A 22,649-nucleotide genomic window follows, 5' to 3' on the forward strand; every position below is an offset into this window, starting at 1 on the left:
GAATGTGAAAAAAAAAAAAAAAAAAAAAATCCAATTTATTTGGGTTCAACTAAAGTGGAGTTTACTGTATGGGTTCTATAATTTCCATGGAATACATGAGTTAGCAAAATTTATTTTACTTGAGGTTCATTTCCATATACAAAATTTCCTTTTCATAAACATACCAAAAGAAGCTTGACGTGCGGGACAATCTGACTGCTGCTTTTTTTTTTAAACTTTTGTCTTTATCATCAGTGGTTTCCCACACAATTAGATCAATATACTGAGGGTTTATTGTGTATTTCATTCAATGCTCTTTATAATGTTCATCTCTCTGGTGTATATTAATTATAGAGACAAAACAGGTTAATAATTAAATATCTATATATTCATATATTAAATATGTACAATAATATTTATACATACCATTTATTTTGAGAAATGTCATAAACCCAAAAAGAATTGCGAACATTTTCATCCCTCTTATCTTTGTCCTTGCTCAGTCCCTGGAAAAGTGATCATTATCAGAAAACTTTATATAAATAATAAACAAAACACTGTAATTATATACTGTCATACCTCGCTGAACACGAATTCGCCAAATATGAATATCTCCTATACACGAATCGGTAAAATATACCATATTTCGCCGAGCACGACTTAGACTCGCGTTTTTTTTTTTTTTTTTTTTTTTACGGTAAGGCCTATAGCGCCTGGAGGCACACTTGAAGAGTGTATGGGAAGCGCTGTTCAGCTTCTGCCCATTAGTGGTGCAGGCAATTTTATTTATAGTGGTACCCATATTAGGGCCCATATCACTACCCAAGCTCATCTTGAGTGCAACCACCTAGAACCTGGGTATCATGGTGATTGCATGATTTGGTCTCCATTTGAATCTCCCACTGGTCCTGGTGGATACACGCGACCTCCCTCCCATGCGTCTTGGACTCGCCCCGGGGCTGGCGGTAGCACGCTGCCTCGCGCCACTCGCTCTCTCCTTGTCATGCTGTTGTTGTGTGCAGACGTGGTTCCCTTGCGCTCTCTTGATTTCATCTTAGCCATGGCCAGTCAGAGGCTCATCACTTTGTATTTCAAGCCCTCTCCAACCAGCAAATAAACTAAATAAGGTACGTACTAGTACTGTAGTTAAATAAAATGTGTTTGGTACTTCATTTATTGTTTTTTTTTTTTTTTTTGGGTAAAAAAGATTTTTTTGGGGAGGATCTGGGAACCTAACCCCTATTTTCCCATAGGGCCTATTATTCACCCAACACAAATCTCGTCGTGCAAGACGAGCTCAGGAACCTAACTGTTGTGTTGGGCGAGGTATGACAGTATCTGAAGTTTTTTTTACTAAAGTAATTCTTTCAGCCTTTCATCACTTTTGAATGACTTCATCAACAGCTTCTTATTCTTTTTCATTTGATAATTCTAAGGCTGTGTTTACACCAAGTGATCAAATCAATTCAATTCATGAAAAATCATATGAATTGAGTCATTCTGAATCAGCACAGTTCCAACTAATGAGTCTCAACACATCTGATTCACATCATTCAGTACCAAGGCAGCCTTCAGGAAGTATGGATGTATTAGCTTTTGCAGAAATAGCAGTATTACAGTGGCTGAGGATGCGTAGGCATCGGCAATGAATAAGGGTGCATGCAATTAATTCTAGAAGACATGAATTTAGGAGTTTTGGACATTTGCTCTCAAATTTCGTTAAAAATCCGCAGAAATTTTATGATTTCTTTAGGATAACCACAGAACAATTTAAGATGTTGGTGGAGCCTGTCACCAACAAGAAGTATTGGGCCTACAGCGGAAACCATGTCAGTTGAAACTAATGTGGCGAATTAACACATTAAAACTAATGTGGCGAATAAACACAATTCATGGATTGTATTGACTGTTCATGAATTGAATCAATTTGATTTTCTTGGTGTAAACACAGCCTTAGAGTTGATCCTATCTAATGGTCTCATGATTCACCTAAGCATTTTTTTTTTTTTATTTCTGCTTCTACCTTCTAAATGTTAGCAAAGAACTAATTCTTGCACAACATAAATAAATTTTGAAGAATTAAGGAAATCACAAGAGAAGTGTGAAAAGTAGTCAATCATTACCCTGGTACAAAATAACTTACATAAATCAAATCATAATCGCATTCACATGCAAATTCTACTTACTGAGAGGACATGTATTTGATTTAGGTGAGGGTCTATAGTGGCCTTCTGGGTAAAGCCGGCAGCAGGCACAGACGAAGAGTCTTTACGGGTACCATCGCTGATGTAGGTAACAGTGTCTGTGTCAATGTTATACATGAAGAAGTCTGTGAGGTATTCCTTTATCCGTTGTCCTGCTAAAATAAATAGCTGTCGGCTTCCCTGGAAAAAAGAAAAAAAATATTACTTCTCATGTAAAGGTCTAATTACATAGTAAGACATCTCAAATTTTCCTGTAAAGGATGTGAATACCAGACTGTGTTGAGGTAAATAGGAGGGTGGATATGTGAGTGTGTCCGTGTCTGTGTCTGTGGGTGTGAGTGTCTTCTTTCAGCTATCATCTAATGGAGCATCAGCATCAGAATAATATATAAGTAAGTATATGTGCTTTAGTTGTATTCTTCAGCATAAACCACTTTTGATATCTTGCAGCACACACACACACACACACACACACACATTCATGAAAAACCCACACCCGGTAGCTCAGTGGTTAGAGCACTGGCTTCACAAGCCAGAGGACCGGGGTTCGATTCCCCGGCCGGGTGGAGATATTTGGGTGTGTCTCCTTTCACGTGTAGCCCCTGTTCACCTAGCAGTGAGTAGGTACGGGATGTAAATCGAGGAGTTGTGACCTTGTTGTCCCGGTGTGTGGTAAGTGCCTGGTCTCAGGCCTATCCAAAGATCGGAAATAATGAGCTCTGAGCTCGCTCCGTAGGGTAACGTCTGGCTGTCTCATCAGAGATTGCAGCAGATCAAACAGTGAAACACACACATAGAAAGAAGGGGGAAAGCAGGAGGAAGAGTATTGATAATGGCTGGAGAGGGTATATATGTGGAAGAAGTACAATATGAAGATGAACTGCCAGAGGGTTTAAGTATAACAGTTAGGACCAATGGGAGGGAAAGGAGAAGAATCATAGTAACATATGTGCCATCAAAGACTAAACACATAGAAGCTTCATGTGCACAAGGAAATGCAAAAAGACGTGCTAAATTGCTTGGACAATATGGTAAGTAAGGACAGAAGAGTGCTACTTGTTGGTGATCTAAACTGCAAACATGTAAATTGGGAAGAAATGAAATAAACAATTACTCTGGACGATGAGGGGAAGAAGCACTACAACTGGCAATGGTAAACACAATGGACCAATGGGTGAAGGACTATGCAAGGTATAGAGGAGAGAACCATCTGTGCTGGATCTGATATTCATGAAAAAAACAGAGCCTTGTCCATCAAATATCATAGCCCAATGGGAAAAAGTGAGCATGTGGTTCTAGGAAATTTTGAAATGTAATGAGGGACAAAAACAAGGAAGAGTAAATCACACCAAGACAAATTTTGAAGGATTAAGTAATTACTCTGGTAGTGTTATAATCTGCAAGAATTATTACCGGTATTATCAGTCATATGGTATCAGAACCGTACAGTGGCGGGCGGCTGTGAGAAGGGAGATGACAGAGCTTTGCATACAACCAAATGTATGGCCGTTTGATTACTAGATATTTTCACCACTAATAAACCTTTGCTGTTAATGTAAGTTTATAAATGAAAAACTACAGATAGAAGGCAGGACAATGTTATTCTGATGACTGTGGAGGGGGAAGGGGGATGCCAGAAAGCATTTGTTTACAACCACAGGTGTGGACGTTCGACTATCAGGTATTTTTTTTAATATTAAATCAAACTTTTGCGTTCAAGTTGAAAAGTTTGAGTATTTAGACGTTCAAGTATTGAGTCACCACTGTATATGAAGCAACATGAGAAATGAGTGAGCTTATGAATGAGAGCTCTAAATCAGTATTTCATGTAGAGAGAGATTTCACAGAACCAAACCACAAAGTGATACAGGAAGGGTTAAGATGCATTATGGTGTATAAACAGAAAATTACCAAAGAACTAGAAAAGGTGTAAGACAAGCAATGGTGCCAGACGGAGTGTTAGGATGGACAATACGAGAATGTAGAGAACAACAGGTGGAACCAATTTGGGATGTGATCAACAGCTCTTTAACCCTTGAAGTACAGGTGTCCACAATTGTTGATATTTGGTGCATGGGCTCGCAGCATGGGTGTCCACAATAGTGGACAAAGCATTTTTTAATTAACATGCCATCAAATTATATTTGTTTGTCCTCAAGCCCATTAAACATGTTATCATCTTTCAAACAATACCAACCCATACTCCCTAGACTTACCAGTTGTCAGACTATGCCTTGTGCTACGTAAGTCCGAGAAAATATCTGCTAGACAAACCCACAATACTCATCCTTCCAGTCAATTTCATTCCCAAGATGGGACCCCTTTGAGCTCAACACCCACCAAGAACATGAGGAAAGAATTGTAAATGAGTGAAATTGAAGCAGAATTAGACAAGGTATTCAAAAGTATCATCATTAGTAATGACAGCGATAACACATTGAATTACTGTAGTGATGGCGATGAATACGATGTTGACAGTGATTTCTTTTTCCGTGCTGATATGCACAATGATGATGCTATCTGCAAATAATTGTGATACTGATGCCAAATAAAAACTGGATGCAGAGGAAGGCAATACAAATGTTATCCTGTGTCATTGCCCACAGTGGCCGTTTGGCAGGGCAGCTGTAGCCTAGTACTGCCTGAGGCAGTGTGTACAATGCAGCGAGTGACACAACACCAAGTAAGTAACAAGCTTTAAGAGTTAGTTTATTACTCTGAAAAAATCAAAGTAATATTGTTTTCCATCTTCCACCTTTCCTTTAACTACAAAATGTAACTGCAGCATTCTAGCGTTGATGCTGGTCCATTGCTAAGTTTAGCAAGTAATGCTAACCACTGATTTTAACAATAAGATGAAAGTTGAGTTTTTTATGGATGTTTCACATAAGCTGTATAAAAGTAATGCTCTTTATTGCTAAATAATGGAAAGCAAATCCAAGAAAGTTGAATATATGTCTGTAATAATAAGTTTTCAAGTGTCCTACTTCAAAATTCAGTACAGGCAACCCCCGCTTAACGAACATTCACACAATGAAATTTCACTACAACAAACGTTTCCTTTTACTACCATCTGCTCGTATAACGAACACCAAATTCGCTTTAATGAAATTTTATCCAGGTAATTTTTGCCAAGTTTGAAAGCCCCGCCATATCACGCAAGCTGACAGGCTTTTGAATACACCAGTGCCTCTCATGGACAAAATGCACACCACTCACTCCTCCACCTTTCCCCACTCTTAGTTCAAAACAAAAAACAGGGTCCAGCAGCAGCTTGTCATCTCACATTCAACATGCCACCAAAATGCCCTAAAAACAGCCCTGCAATGTCGCCTAGCATTGCTAAGAAGAAAAGGAAGTCTCTTACTCTCAAAATGAAGCTGGATATTATTCACAGACATGAGAGGCAAGAAAACTAATAGCAATGCTTGCCACCATCTCCATCTACTGTCTCTACTATTTTCAAGTCAGCAGACTCTATTAAGAAGGCTGGTGAGACAGTATCGTTCTTGCAAGCTAAAAGAACCACCTGAACTTGTGACTCTGCAAAAGATAAAATGGAAAGCCTTGTAGAAATGTAGTACATAAGTTTTGTATGCGGTATAATGATGCGCCCTTTGTTTACATTCAACAGGTTGCCAGCTAGCGTCTTTCCTGCTCCACTCTCCCTCCCTTCATAAATTTAAGATCATAAACATTAAGAAGTTACTTACATACATACATTTGTGTACATTATGATGACTTAGTCTTAAATTGAACTGCTTAAATATTTAACTTCATAATTTTTACTTTCATTCATAATTTTTACTTTCACTAAACCTTTTACAGTACTATGATGCACTCTTGCTTTGTTTACTCAATGGAAGTTCAAGTCAGGGGTCAAGCTTGTTATAATTGGTTCACTTGATGAAAATTCGCACAATGAAAGTTTTTTACGAACGTAACCCGTTCGTTAAGCAAGGGCTACCTGTATTTTCAATGATAATTCATTCAATAATGTGAATTAATTATGAAAGAAGATACAGGAGGGTGAAGTGAGGTATGTTTTTTCGTGAATATGCCAGTGAGGGAAGCCAGGCACGGCAAAACATGCCCGCTCTTTAAGGGTTTATGGAAGGGAAAGTACCAAAGGAAAGGAAAAGAGCAAATAGTCCTGATATACAAAGGAGGGAAAAAGACTGAGCCCATAAATTATAGATCAGTGTCACTGACTAGTGTTGTGGGAAAGATCTGTGAAATCATGATTAAAGAAATCTGGCTGGAATATCTGGAGGAAAATGAAATCATAAGTAACTCCCAATTTGGATTTAGAAGAGGAAGGTCATGTATAACAAATCTACTATTACGCATTTCATGGCGAGTGAGTTATTGTTTTTCGCAAATATCTTTCAAACTAATGAATTGATCGGAATGGTACTTTGACACTGTGTACTAGACACCTTCCACTAATTTTTGGTCATACTAAGCAATGCCAAATGATGTTAGTAAAAGCGTTTACTCTTGAGCACAGATAACAGTAGATCTGGATTTGACACGAAAATCGCCGTGCTGCAGTAACATACCCAAAGCCGGAGATCGGACCTTAAATTTCAAACCTCGAAATCTCAGCTCCTAGCCAACATGAATCTATGAAAATCACTGTGAAGCAAGCTAACTGTGTTTAATTCAATGTCTGAAAGCGATATCTAAATCCATACAACCGTGTCATTGTACCACTCAGTTATATGAGTCAAACACGAGAATTTATATAGTACCAGGTGTATGTTTAAATACAACTTTAAGCTTACAGCTGTATTTCAAACACAAAATGCAAATTTTGTATCACTTATAAATTACTTTACATGATTTTGGCTGTCCACTTGCTCATCTCTTCTTCACACCTGTGAGTTTACGCCTCTTGTCATCAATTTGTGTCCGTGTGTTACTTCCTGTGGCGACACCAGGTTTGCGCTTGGCGTGGACATCACTGTTGGTGTCTTACTATCCCATCCCTTATATATGTCACAGATGTTGCACTAGCATACTCTAAATAATTTCATAAACAAAAATGCAACTTTTCTTTTTTTTTAGGAAGACTATTTACAAAGCACGAAGGCGGGCTTTATTTTTTTTTACATCATTAACGCGAAGAAATATATCGCAATAGTTACTATCAGTCATTGCCTAGGCATTGTTTCCTACCATTCTAGTCACTATTAATCATTCATCGGTTTGTTGCAGTCACGTTAGTAATCAGGTGAGTTTAACACTTAAAAGCACTCCACAGTACACTTCCACGTTACAGTGATGTCAATAACATGTCACTGTTCTTCACCAGTGTCACTATCTTTTCCCAAACTGACTATCTATATGGCACCAGATGTCATAACTGCAGTCACTGCCACCAGTTGCACGCGTCTCGGATTACGTCCCAGTTACAGCCTCTCACTCTGCCATTTTGTGTGACCTCTCATTATATTTCACTGTAGTGTTTCACATTGTACGCCTCAAGTCACCACTAGCAGTTCTTCTCCACTGTACCACTGACTTAACTCCGCATACAACACTCAGCGTCACCCTACAAACATCACGGTTGGATACACCACTCACAATGTTAAATCTGTGTGCATTACACCACTCACAATGTTCACTCCTTATTCACCTCACTGTACTTCATTACTCACTGCACAGTGACATCACCAGCGACTGCATCACACACGCGCATAGTAACATTTTCATGTGAGCCTCGACACAAGCTCTTCACACTTTCACTGTAAATCCATTGTTGGACACAACTCTTTCAACAGCATTCACATTTCACTGTTTCATTGTCTCTACAGATATGTCAAAATGCCTGAACATGCACGTAACAATTATAACCCCTCACTCTTGGCTGCAGCGGTATCCCTAGCACGACTGACTTGAACCAAGCGACTTGAGTGACTGTCCGTTGGCTAAACCGTTGGCCGTCTCACTGCTCACCTGAGATTTTAAAATGACTCATTCGCAGTAGACATGGGTGTATATAACTTGCCACAAATATGTACATAATAATAATAATAATAATAATGTTTCCTCCAGGTAGAGGTCAGCCGAGCCTTAATCTGGTGCACATCACAGCCTCCACAAATGCACATGTCTTCCCACTGCTGTGGTATTTAGTAATGATTAGTATTTCCTTAAAAAATGCACTTTATACTGTATAAAACTTTACAAAATTATAACTTTAACAGTCAGCTGCCGCGTATTACCAGTCGACTGCTTTGGGTACGTTACTGCAATGGCGGGGCAGCTCCGCATTCCCGTGTCAAATCCAGATTTACTGTTATCTGTGTCTTGAGATATACGGTGTTGCCGAGCCTCGCCAACCTATCCATACGAACGTCTACAATCCCCCATCCCATTCCTCCCTACGTTCCTCTCTCCCACTCACTTCCCCCCTCCTCCTCCCATTCTCCCGCTATCTTCCCACCTCCTCCTCCCTCTCCCTTCCCCCTTTCAACCATCATTTCCTCCCTTCCTCCCTCTCCCTACTTCCCCCATTTATAATTATTATGATGCGAACAAAGTAACATGGTGGCCATGACAGCGATGGGGCATGCATCCGTGCCCTGATGTAGTCAGTAGGAAAGATATACTACAAGTGGTGCACATGACAAACATTGCCTTACTATGACGATTTCGGACGGACCTGACACGCCACATCGAGAAGACCTAAACATTATTATGGTAGTTTTAACTACATTGGTCAAATGTAACAACGTTATATCTTTTTCATATTGCACTTTCAAATTGCCTGCTACTATGGAATATTATAATGGAAACAGTATTTTATTGCATATTGTATTTTACATATGGGTATTGGAGGAAATAATGAGAGAAAGAGTGAACGAGGGAAAGAGTGAAGGAGAGGGAGAGAGGCAGAGAGAAGGGAGGTGGGCAAGCGAACATTCAATTGTGTACACTGGTAACTCATGTGACTTCGGCTTTAAACGTCAAGAGTAAACGCTTTTACTAACACCATTTGGCAATGCTTAGTATGACCAAAAATTAGCGGAAGGTGTCTTGTACACAGTGTCAAAGTACCATTCTGATCAATTCATTAGTTTGAAAGATATTCGCGAAAAAAACAATGACTCACTCTACGTGAAATGCGTAGTATGTTCTCATTTTCTATACAAGGGTAATAGATGAGGTACTAGGGAGAGATGGATGGGTTAACACAGTGTATTTAGATATTTAAAAAATGCTTTTGACAGAATCACTTAGAAGAATGTTATGGAAAACAGAACACATATTAGGAATACAGGGAAGTATCTAAAGCTGGATGAGGGACTACTTAACAAACAGGGAAATTAGGACAAAGATAAAAGACAATTTGGTTTTAGATAGGGCTGCTCTTGTGTAACAAACTTACTGAGTTTTTTTACTCTAGAGCAGTAGACATAATTCAGGAGAAGGATGGATGGGTCGACTGTATATACCTGGATCTAAAAAAAGGCTTTCAACAAGGTACCACATACAAGACTGCTATGGAAGTTAAAGAATACAGGAGGATTGAAAGGGAAGGCATTAGAGTGGATGGAGAGTTACCTGAGAGGAAGGAAGATGAGAACAGTAGTAAATTACATCAAATCGGAATGGAGAGCAGTAGACAGCAGCGTGCCACAAGGGTCGGTGTTGGCACCTATACTTTTCTCATACACAGGCAACCCCCGTTTAACGAAGGTTCACACAACGAAATTTTGCTACAACGAAGGTTTCATTTTACTACCATCTGCTCGTTTAACGACCACCAAACTCGCTTTAACAAAGCTCCATCGTATCATGCAAGCTGACAGGCTTTTGAATACATCAGGAGCTGCTGGTACTAAGGCCTGCCTCAGGAGAAATCCTGAGACACCTGTAGAAGCCTCTCATGGACAACACAGGCACTGCTGATACAAAGGCCTGACTCAAAAGAAATTCTGCATCACCTGTAGCACACGCGCACCACTCACTCCCCAGTCAAAACATAACAGCGTCACCAGCAGCTCATCTTCCCTAGTTCAACTTACCACCAAAACACCCTGCAATGTGGCCTAATGTTCCTAAGAAGACCAGAAAGTGTCTTACTCTCAAAGTGAAGCTGGGTATTATTCACAGACATGAGAGAGGCCAGAAAACTAATAACATTGCTGGCCACCATCTTGACTCCATCTACTGTCTACTATTTTCAAGTCAGCAGACTCTAGTAAGAAGGCTGGTGAGACCGTATCTTCCTTGCAAGCTAAAACAACCACCTGAACTCGTGACTCTACAATGGATAAAATGGAAAGCCTTGTGGAAATGTGGTACATAAGTTTTGTATGTGGTACCATGATGCGCACTTTGTTTACATTTCACAGGTTGCGGTTAGTGCCTTTCCCGTTTCACTCTCCCTCCCTTCATAAAGTTAAGATCATCAACATTACAAAGTTACGTACATACATACATTAGTGTACATTATAATGACTTAAATTAAACTACCTAAATGTTTAACTTCATAATTTTTACTTTCATTAAACCTTTTACTGTACTATGATACACTCTCGCTTTGCTTACTCTCAATGGAAGTTCAAATCAGGGGTTAAACTTGTTATAATCGGTTCGCTTAACGAAGTTTCGCTTAACGAAGTGTTTTTTAGGAACGTAACCCCTTTGATAAAGGGGGTTGCCTGTACATAAATGACATGCCAGATGGAGTAAACCTATTTGCAGATGATGCCAAGCTGCTCAGACAAGTAAAAAACAAGGAGGTCTGTGAAATATTACGGGAGGACCTTAACAAGATCTGGTAGAGTAGGAAATGGGAGATGGAATTCAATGTGGATAAAAATCATGTTATGAAATTGGGAAGGAGGGTAAGACGACCAGAGGGGGGCATCTACAAGATGGGAGATAGTGTAGAACTGAAGAAAGTTAACAAGGAAAGAGATCTAGGAGTGATTATACAAGAGAATAGTCAATAGGATAACCATGTGGACAAAATATTTGGTGACATACAATTTGGTAAAAAATATTGGATTTGCTTTCCACTACATGAATAAAGATATAATGAAGAAACTGATATCCACTGTGGTCAGACCAAGATTAGAGTATGCAGGGGTAGTGTTGTCCCCACACAAAAAAAAAAAACATGTACAAAAATTGCAGAGACTTCAAAGGATGGCAAGGAAGATAGTACAAGAGCAAAGAGGGATGACATACAAGGAGAGACAGGGCTATGGATCTACCAACACTGGAGCAGAGAAGAGAGAGGGGGACCTAATACAAGTCTACAAACTAATGAATGGAATGGACGTAGAAGATAACAAGGAGCTGTTACTAAGAGATGAAGTCACCAGTAGAAGCACAAGGTGTTATAGTAAAAAGAGAATGGGAAGATGCTTCAAGGACGAGAAAAAATTCAGCTTCTACAACGAAGTATATAGGCATGGAATAGCCTGAATGAAGATGTTGTGTCAGCTAGGAGTGTCCATTACTTTAAAGAAAAGTTGGACAGGTGGAGATGGGGCCACACGAGCATAATGGTCAGGCCCTGCAAAACTACAAATAGGTAAATACAACTAGGAAAAAAAAAAAAAAAAAAAAAAAAAAAAAAACACACACACACACACACCGGTAGATCAGTGGTTAGAGCGCTGGCTTCACAAGCCAGAGGACCGGGGTTCGATTCCCCGGCCAGGTGGAGATATTTGGGTGTGTCTCCTTTCACGTGTAGCCTCTGTTCACCTAGCAGTGAGTAGGTACAGGATGTAAATCGAGGAGTTGTGACCTTGTTGTCCCGGTGTGTGGTGTGTGCCTGGTCTCAGGCCTATCCGAAGATCGGAAATAATGAGCTCAGCTCGTTCCGTAGGGTAACGTCTGGCTGTCTCGTCAGAGACTGCAGCAGATCAAACATTGAAACACACACACACCCACACGCATGCACACACGCACAAACACACACGCACACACACACACACACAGTTACTGTCTCCTCTGACCAGTGGGAGGGGGCTGAGCTCACACTGAGAGGGTAATGGCTAATGGCTGCAGATCTTTTCAAAATCAGGCCTTAGTGAATACAAACATACAACACACACAAGCCTTCCACTTATAATGGGCTACAATATTGCAGATTACTTAGCTTATACTCACAACTATTTCACTGATCTGAGTAGCAAGATAAAGAGAAAAGACTAAAACTGATGGTTGGCAATCTTTTGCACACATAATATGTATATAAAAAAAACTCACACTATGAAATAACATTGAATGACCAATGCGAGACTTGATGTCCTGAGGGCCAGTGGAGTTGCCTGAGCAATCATCTCTCAGTTTGGTCCAGGTATTTGTGGACACGTGGTATGCATACAACCCTGAGAAGATGGCCTCGCTGGGAGTGTAGTTATTGGTACGCAGTTCATCTAAACCCAGCCTGTGAGACATAGAGGGAGGAAAGTAATACATTTTTCATGAGTCTGAAATGAACAGCTCAATATACAGGTAAATCTGTAATAAGGCAAGAGAAAGACATTGTCAAACTTCAAAATAACAAGTGATGCTGTCGATCATGAAACTTCTTGAATAGAAAAGCAGCACCAAGCAAAATTTGAGTCAAAACATACCAGCATTATTTTGAAAGTCATGTAGTCATTGTGAAGTATTGAAGAATACCCAAAATACAATATAAAAAAAAATCATGTTCAAAAGTTTTGCAATAGTAGGAAGCAACTTGTATGTACCCCCCAACGCACCCCTCCCATCTTGAGGGGGTCAGGACTCGTCCCCCGAAGACGTAGATGATGCGCTTCTCAACATCCATCACCATCTGGTGGTCAAAAATTAGCTTGGGACCACCAAGAGAGGCTGTGTCTTCTGTTACCTGTGTCCACTTGTTATTCTCTATGTCATACATGTAGAAGTCACTCTGTGGGATAAAACATTCTTGTTAGAGATAGATTTCTTTCATGGAAATTAAATATATTGAGCCTGGTACTGTACAAGAATATTAATGTGTTTTTTGATATCCAAATCACTTATTTTCAAAGTGATTCAATAAATTTGAGCTTTAAACAAATATACATGAACATCCTGCTTTGATAAACAATTAATAAACTAACTTATGAGAACTGGAATTCTCATGAGACAGAGACAAAAATTACAGTAACAATGTTTAATTTACTATGCAATACATCAAGCAATTACACAAACATTTGGAAATGGAATTTAAATCTGAAAATTAAATTGAATAAATAGTCCCCTGTATCTGTGTATACTTCATTTTCCATTGCTTCTTAAAATTGGAATTTCATTCAGACTCTTTTCTTATACACACATTCTTACATCTATTACTAAAATCAGTGACCTATATCTTGGAGGTGTGTACCTTAAAGCCTCATATGTTAAGTGTTTTGTTAAGACAACATAATTATTAAACTTCCATGAAAAAAGTGTGGGGGGAAAGCCAACCTCTACCTTACCTTTAGGTTATCAGGTATTCTTAATGCAGAATCAAGATATCGACCAAGAGTGAATATTTGGCGACGTTCAGGATCCAGACACATCTTGTGGCAGGAGCGAGCACTGGGACCTCCCTGCAGAGGCCTGATCAGTCAGATTTTTCTGTCATCTAAGGTTACAGTAGTTTTGTCTGCCATACACTGAGATACAGGTACTTGTATCTGCCATACATTTTCTCTAAATCAATTAAAGACCAAAACACATTTGTTATGTTTAGTTCATGTACCTGTCTTACGACACAACACATGGTCTCTATCATCAATCACTCTTCTAGAGCAACAGTTCTCTTTATACTCTCTGTAACTACCTTTATCACCAAGCTACTCCACCACCCAGAAGACAACTTAATAATTCATACTAATCATTATCACACTAATCCTTCTGTGATAAAAATACAATTACTGTATATTTCAGAGTATATGACAACATCTGAATCATCCTAAAATACACAAAAGACAGGGTTATCCTGTATGTCGGATACAAAAACAGAGACCACACAAAATATTACTGGTAAGAAATGACAACCTTATACTGCAACTTTTTGGGAAGTCAGACAAATTAAAATAGGAATCTGCTTTGAGAAAATGTGCCGAAATGTATTCCTGTTAAAAGTTTGCAATTTTTTTTTTACGCAAGAGGGGAAACTGGCTAAGAGGGGGGAGAGAGGAAGAAAAAAACTTGATTGCCAGTTCCCTTAAAGATAATAGTAGTACAACTACAACCCTCTGCTGGAATTATATATGGAAAAAAAAAAAAAAAAAAAAAAAAATATATATATATATATATATATATATATATATATATATATATATATATATATATATATATATATATATATATATATATATATATATATATATATATATATATATATATATAAACAAAGGCTAACTGTGCTACTATTTTACTTTCTCCCATCCTCTCAACATGCCCAGAATGACTATTAAGAGCAACACAGACATTGATGCAGCATTTCAAGGATACTGATGAAACTAATGCACTCATCCCACTTCTTAAGTCTGGCAGGCCTCCTAACACCATTCTGAAGGCCCGTGCACTAATCTCCAGACAGGTTGCTAATAAATCAAGACTGAAAGTATAAGAAATCAAAGAAAAAACCCATAGTTACTGGAGCACATGTCAGTTAGGCCTGCCAGACTTGGAAAGATGGGTGAGAGCTATAGTCTCACTGGCATCCTTGAAACACTGCATCAACGGCTGTGTTGTCTTCACCATAACTCACAGTTCAGTGGAAATAAAAAGGGAGATTGTGACCAGCCTTGTATAATGTAAACACCTTGTATTTCTCCTTGCTTGTAGTCAATTTGGGCATGTTGAGAGGGTGGGTGGGAGGAAAATAGAAGAGCAGTTGGCCTTTGTTTGGCACAGCTACTCAGGTGACTCACACACAGGTGTCTGTGCTTGGGAGAACATAAGAGATTGCCAGTTAGAGCTCCAAAAATAATGGAACATCTTGCCTTTCAAGGAAGGCAGTTGTGAGACTCCTCCACTTAGCACAAAAAGAAATGACATGGGCCTTGTGGTGTCAAGACTTTCTATACATACTGTATATCATACGTGTTATTATCTATCAGTTTTTTGTCTATTATTTGCCATTTTATGGGATATTACTCATATAACTTATTTGATATTAGAATTCAGAAAGTTGGCTAGTAAACTCAATCATGAAAACAAAACATCCTGGCTACACTACAACCCTGTGAGACAGTGTGTAGGAAATAAATATGACAGTACCTCAACATGAGTGTCTCGAGTGATGCACGTCCACTCCTGGGAGGAGATGTGATATGACCACAAGTCACTTAAGTCCTGCATGCCATCCCAGCCACCGAATAAGTATATGGTCTGCAAAGTAATTCAAACTGATAAGTTCATCTCAATATTACAATACAAGTAACTGTATATACAAAAGGAACATAACAAGAAAGTGTGTGTGTGTGTGTGTGTGTGTGTGTGTGTGTGTGTGTGTGTGTGTGTGTGTGTGTGTGTGTGTGTGTGTGTGTGTGTGTGTGTGTGTGTAATTCACCTCGATCGCCTGCTGGTCACCCACTCAGTCTTCCCCATTACGGAGCGAGCTCAGAGCTCATAGACCAATCTTCGAGTAGAACTGAAACCACAACACACTCCACACACCGGCAAAGCGAGGCCACAACCCCTCAAGTTACATCCCGTACCTATTTACTGCTAGGTGAACAGGGGCCACACATTAAGAGGCTTGCCCATTTGCCTCGCTGCACTGGGACTCGAACCCGGCCCTCTCGATTGTGAGTTGAGCGTGCTAACCACTACACTACGTGGTGTGTGTGTGTGTGTGTGTGTGTGTGTGTGTGTGTATTTACCTAGTTGTGTGTGTATTTACCAAGTGTAATTCACTGTTTGATCTGCTGCAGTCTCTGACGAGACAGCCAGATGTTACCCTACGGAACGAGCTCAGAGCTCATTATTTCCAATCTTCGGATAGGCCTGAGACCAGGCACACACCACACACTGGGACAACAAGGTCACAACTCCTCAATTTACATCCCGTACCTACTCACTGCTAGGTGAACAGGGGCTACACGTGAAAGGAGACACACCCAAATATCTCCACCCGGCCGGGGAATCAAACCCTGGTCCTCTGGCTTGTGAAGCCAGCGCTCTAACCACTGAGCTACCGAGCCGTGTGTATTTACCTAATTGTATTTACCTAATTATAACATACGGGAAAAGAGCTATGCTCGTACTGTCCCGTCTCCATATCTACTAATGTCCAGCTTTTTCTTAAAATCATGAATATTCCTTGCGTTGACCACTTCCACGTCTAAACTATTCCATGCTTCCACCCTTCTATGAGGGAAGCTATATTTTTTCACATCTCTCCTATAAGTGGCCATTTTAGTTTTTCCCATGCCCTCTCGACATTCTTTCATTCCACATACACAGATCTTCCCTATCCATTTTTTCCATGCCAATCATCACTCTGTATATTGCTATCAGGTCTCCCCTTTCTCTTCTGTTTTCCAGGGTCGGAAGTTGCATTCTGTTCAGTCTGTCTTCATAAGTCAAATCTCTTAAGTCAGGCACCATTTTTGTTGCAGCCCTCTGTACTTTCTCTAGTTTCCTTATGTGTTTCTTTAAGTTCGGAGCCCACTGTATTGTTGCATATTCAAGCCTTGGTCTTATCATTGCAGTAATTATTTTCTTCATCTAAATATACGAACGCCACTCTTATGTTCCTCAATAAGTTCAATACTTCTCCAATTATTTTATTTATATGTCTCTCTGGCGATAGGTCATTGGTAATTGTCACCCCAAAGTCTTTTTCTTCATGACTGGTTTTTATGTCTTCATTTCCTATCTTGTACATGTGTGTGTGTGTGTGTGTGTGTGTGTGTGTGTGTGTGTGTGTGTGTGTGTGTGTGTGTGTTCACCTAGTTGTATCTACCTAGCTGTATTTTACAGGGTTCGAGCAGGGCTCATAGTGACCTGTCTCCATATCTACATTTATCTAACTTCTCCTTAAATTTATGCACACTTTCTGCTGTTACAATCTCTTCACTTCATCCATTCCAGATGTCTACTGTCCTATGTGGAAAACTGAACTTCTTGATATTTCTATGACACTGACTTTTCATGATTTTCTTGGAATGTCCTCTTGTTTGTCTGTCTCCCTGTTCCGTCAGTGTTACCAGGTCTTGTCTATCTATCTTCTCCATACAGTTTACTAACTTATACATCGTTATTAGGTTTCCTCCTTTCCGTCTATCCTTCAAAGTTGGTAGCTCCATCTCCTTCAGTCTTTCTTAATAGGGAAGATCTTTTATTTCTGGGACAATCTTTGTAGCAGCACTTTGTATCCTTTTAAGTTTCTTGATATCTTTCTGCCTATATGGCAACCATACCACTGCTGCATATTCTAGTCTAGGTCTTTATTATACTGGTTAATATCTTTTTCATAATACTTTTATCCATGTAATTGAATGCTACCCTGATGTTTGTTAGTGTCTTGTATGTTGAAGCAAATAATCCATTTAAATGTATTTCTGGAGTCAGGGTGTCTTGTATAATCACTCCCAGGTCTTTCTCTTCTCTTCTTTTCATTATAATCTCTTCTCCAATTTTATTTTCCCATGTAGGTCTTCTATTACTTATAGTCATTTCTATTACATGGCATTTCATAATATCAAATTCTAATTTCCACTTCTGGCTCCACCTCCAGATTTTATCAATATCTTTCTGTAATTCTATACAATCATTTTGCTTTTCTATAACTCTCAAAAGCTTGGCATCATCTGCAAACAAATTTATGTAGCCTTGAGTTACATCCCATACCTACTTGCTGCTAGGTGAACAGAGGCTATATATTAAGAGCCTCATCCATATGCCTCACCACATCCAGGACTCTAACCTGGGTCCTCTCAGTTGTGAGCCAAGTGTGCTACCACTGCATTTCATGGTGTGTGTATTGATAAATGATATCCATTAATCATATTCATCCACTCCAATATCACCAACTACTAGGTTTACTTATTACTTACTATTAGTAATGCTACATACCTGAGTATTGGTGTCTATGCACATCTGGTGGCCACCTCGCATGCCAGGCCGGGGAGGAGGACCTGAGGAACCTCCAGGATTGGGGATGATAGGTGTCCACTGAGGTTTGTATTCTTGCTGCCTTATGTATTGTTGGAAGAGTCCCTCTGCAAGAACACATGAATTGTTTTAAATAACAAGCAATGCAGTGTGAAGGAATGGAGGTTTCATTGAGACTGAAGGGGACAAAAGTGAAATTTGAAGAGAAAAAAATGGGCGTTTGTGAGCATATATGTGCTTCATAATGATAGAGATGAAAATGAGAGCAAAAATTTCTGAAATTATGTTAATGAATGTGTACAATGATAGATGAAAGGCAAGACCTGACCACAGAAGGAAACAATATGTGAGGAGTCATCACAAGATTAACAAAGCCAGAGAATTACACCAGACAACAAAAATATGCATTGGTGGCTATCACAAAATTAGTGCACAAAGGAGGCAGAGGTCACACTGGCAGCAAATGACCTAGATATGATGGACAATCTGGCTAACACGGGAAACACTGCCTCTTTGCTCCAGATTAGATGAAACCAATTTACCAAAGTTACTTGAAAATTACCCATATTGAATGTTATGGGAAAATAAACCATATGACTGAAATATGTAAAAATAAATATAGATACTTGAATATTAGTCCTTTTGAATGTTATGAGGAAATAAACCTTAAGAAAGAAGTATTGGAATTTTGGAAATAAATCCTGGCAATGGAAGCCTTGTTCGGACAAAAACTTGCTTAAACATCAGTGTACATCATGAACCATTGGAAACATGAATAGACAAGAGACAGATAAGCTAGACAGAGCTGTCAGACCAGAATGTCAAGATGGGCCAGTAAGTGAAGTGTAACAGTTGTGGTGCAGTACAGCAAGGTATTAGTATATGTAGGATGTGTTGTTTCATCAAATGTTGACTGCATGAAGTAATTCAAATCAGAGTGATATGTGTAGTGTTCCAAAATGCTTAATGGAATTTATCTAAGGAGAGAAGAATTAAATTTTTAGCATTTTTTTTCCATCCAAGGATATTGAGTATAACAGTCCACTGGAAGTCATAAATGATTGAGGGAGTCTAAATCTATGTAAATAATACAAATTAAGTTGAGTTTTATAAACCTATACATGTTCCCTTCAACCTATACATCCCTCTCTTAGAAATCTAGTTACACAATGAAATAAAGAAGCATGACAAGAAGAAAGGAAAGATAGAAGCATGCATGGCAAGAAGGATGGATGGAAGCATGCATGTATGACCATTTCCTGATATGAGAGAAAGAGAGAGAGAGAGAGAGAGAGAGAGAGAGAGAGAGAGAGAGAGAGAGAGAGAGAGAGAGAGAGAGAGAGAGAGAGAGAGTAATAAAGTTGACAACAAACATGGTGACAAAATTCTTAGTGTCAGTGAGACAGTGCCATGGGAGAGTGGAGCACTCACAGTATCTGACCTGGAAACTCAAGGCAGATGGTGGCCTTGGACACACTCACACATAATGGTTTTAGTATAAATTGAACAGCTGAATGACAAGAAGCTTTTTGTGCATGCATTCCACAGGTTACTGTTACATGTCTTTACATATCAAATCCCAATGACTACCAAACTGCCCAATACTGGTGACTAAATAGCATCAGTGGTTGCACTGTGCAACTGTCAAATCTGTACTAAAATTATTATGTGAGTGTGCCTAAGGCCACTGTCTGTCTGGGGTGGCCAGGTTAGACATTATTACTCCTCGGCTCTTCCAAGGAACTGGATCAAGCTAGTAAGACCACATGAACTCGCTGACAATTAATGAAAATTTTGTCTTTTCTTTGGTAGCAACTGAACATACAAATAAGTAACTTGAGTCAGAAGTAATAGGAAACTTGACAATAAGTCAGGCAAATTAAAGAAAATGGAGGAGTGTCAGGAGTTAGAAGGTAATTGGAACACTGAAAAAATTACTGTAAAACTATGGCAAAATGGAAAAGTATGAATGACACTTGTTTTATTAGAGTGCTATGATATGGTGCTCAGAATATATTTCATAACATTACAGTATGATGGGAATAGTTCAGAATAGAAGTGTCAGATACTGGCAAAAAATACAGTGCAATGAGTGACAAAATGATGATGTAGGACTGTAGGACATGTGCATTCCCTATTGGTATTACTAGGTCCTGCAATATTGCTGGCAATTTAATCTTTATCAAGGACTGCTTGAGGAGGTATTGGATAACCAGTGCTGAGCATTTCTTCTGTTAATTACTCAATTACCTTAACCTACTTACAGCTACAGCCCCAATGAGTCTCCAAGTAGTGAATTGAAGATACTTTACACTGTCAAGGTTCTAGATACCACAGATGCTTAAAAAAAAAAAAAAAAAAAAAAAAAAAGGATAGAAGAGACAATACCGATGATGATGAGATACAAATAAGAATGTGAAGGGGTTCAGTCAGTACTTAGGGATAATATGCTACTGACCTTCAGCAGCCTCACCAATAAGCTGCTCACAACCATCAAAGTCCCCTTGTTCCACAAGCATTTTGTGCAACCTAGTCAATCTTGGGTCTTCTAGCGTGACACGAGTTCGTTTTTCAAGAGATTCAAAAGCTTCAGTGTAGTTGTGCTGGCGGAAGTGCTTCAAACAGAGTCGAATAGCTTCTCGTTCCCGATACTAAAATAAAAACATCAATGTTAAAATATTGTCAAATCTACAAGCTTTCACACACCATATTTTCAACTGTACAGCACACATCTAATTATTAAGATTCAATTTCACATAATGTGTAAAACTAAATAAGCATCAAAGCTGTTAACAATTATCATTACCTAATCCCTTTGTAAGTTATCTTACTTATTTATCTCTAAAATTTGTCTATTAATGGTAGAAAGTTTGGATTCAACTACAATATTCAATCAATCTATCTCTTTATAACAGGAAAGCAATGCCACACAGACAAAGCATTCACCTACACACATTATCCACGCTCTGAGCCCTGTCAGCTCCAGGTAATAACTGATCGCCTCATGAACCACTTTACTATATCTGCAGCTAATACTGTTTTCTTTCCTTACTGCAAGAGGTGACTAAATGTAGCAAGAAAATTATGAATTCCCTTTCTGTATAGTGCTCTACAAATAAATAATTCAATGAATACTTGAGTTCATCATCCAGCTTAAAACCACAGCCAACACTGGTTGTCTGAAGAAGGAGATTAACTGGATATGTGTTCAGGTTAACATCTATTCTCATTTGCATCCAGATAATATAGACTAAGTCATTGAATACCTAGATATTGAAGGAATTACAATACAGTTATAATGTGAAAAGCAGAATGACCTCAAATGAAATGAATATCTAATGGAAAATGGTGATTCATTTGACTACTACAAATTGCAGTATATAAAATTGGCATTTCTGACTACCACCTTGAAAAAAAATTCAAGGATCAAGCATAGGAACATTATATTCAGTTAGATTAAGCTACCTTGATAACATAACTTACCGTTGTGTACCAGTTAATACACTTTTGTACCATTGTCCACTCATCAAAGCCCCCCAAGGCTACATGCCAGATGCTGAAGTTGAACGTGGATCCCCAAGACTGAAAATAAAAGGGGGAGCATTTCAGGACAGCATATGAACAACAAAACAGCTTAAAACTCCTGTTCTTTCAAGTCTATTTTGAAATTACATTCAAAACAAAAAATCATAGAGCACTGGGATCTAAGGATGACTGCCAAATGTAGTGCAACAACACAACAAGGGGGTCATATGGTGTTACAATACTATAATACATTAAGGCTACATGATAATGTGACTCAAACAAACTTACAGTCAAACATTTCATTACACATCCTTAGTAATTTTGCCTCTTATGAAGTTTCAATATAATCAATATAATAGGGCAACTAACTGGACTATTTATAAAGAAAACATACCATGAAGATTTTGTAGAGTGAATAACACTGTAATTTAAAAAGCATATACATAACAGAAAGTTAAACTGCCAGAAAAATCAATATTTACCTGCAGTGGAACAATTTTAACAAAGCGAACAGGAAATTGGTGTCCTGCCACTGTGTACTTCACTAGGAATGTTTCAGGAACTGTATCGTTTTTCAATCCACTGGAAAAACAAGAATTAGTAGTGAAAGTTTTGTCACCAGATATTCAATACACAATACAAGTAATACGAGTGACCTTCATTACAGTTATTAAAAAAAATTATAAAATTGAGCATTAGACAGTGACATACTAAAAACATTTCCAATAATATAAATGTAGGTATCAACATTTAAGGAAGTTAAGGTCCCAAAAAGTCACTCCTGTAATGATGACAATATAATTTCAATAAAGAATACAAAAAGAACTAATACAAAAGAAG

At 38.7% G+C, this 22,649-nt stretch overlaps 1 protein-coding gene across 3 annotated transcripts in view; it reads right to left on the bottom strand.

Moving 5' to 3' along the window:
- The window catches only part of LOC123516095 (muskelin-like), a 43,145-nt gene that overhangs the window by 13,485 nt on the left and 7,011 nt on the right, over nucleotides 1-22,649 (bottom strand). For 2 of the 3 annotated variants that reach the window (XM_045275190.1, XM_045275191.1), the window contains exons 4-13: nucleotides 22,292-22,391; nucleotides 21,768-21,866; nucleotides 20,743-20,935; nucleotides 18,246-18,391; nucleotides 15,444-15,554; nucleotides 13,649-13,762; nucleotides 12,911-13,095; nucleotides 12,423-12,603; nucleotides 2,166-2,363; nucleotides 406-485 (exon numbers count right to left, since the gene is read on the bottom strand). In XM_045275190.1, the coding sequence (XP_045131125.1) occupies nucleotides 406-485; nucleotides 2,166-2,363; nucleotides 12,423-12,603; nucleotides 12,911-13,095; nucleotides 13,649-13,762; nucleotides 15,444-15,554; nucleotides 18,246-18,391; nucleotides 20,743-20,935; nucleotides 21,768-21,866; nucleotides 22,292-22,391 (1,407 nt within the window). The remainder of the gene's footprint in view (nucleotides 1-405; nucleotides 486-2,165; nucleotides 2,364-12,422; nucleotides 12,604-12,910; nucleotides 13,096-13,648; nucleotides 13,763-15,443; nucleotides 15,555-18,245; nucleotides 18,392-20,742; nucleotides 20,936-21,767; nucleotides 21,867-22,291; nucleotides 22,392-22,649) is intronic. The other variant, XM_045275193.1, reaches the window with a different exon arrangement.

Source organism: Portunus trituberculatus, chromosome 40 (genome assembly GCF_017591435.1).
Source record: "Portunus trituberculatus isolate SZX2019 chromosome 40, ASM1759143v1, whole genome shotgun sequence".
Taxonomy (NCBI): domain Eukaryota; kingdom Metazoa; phylum Arthropoda; class Malacostraca; order Decapoda; family Portunidae; genus Portunus; species Portunus trituberculatus.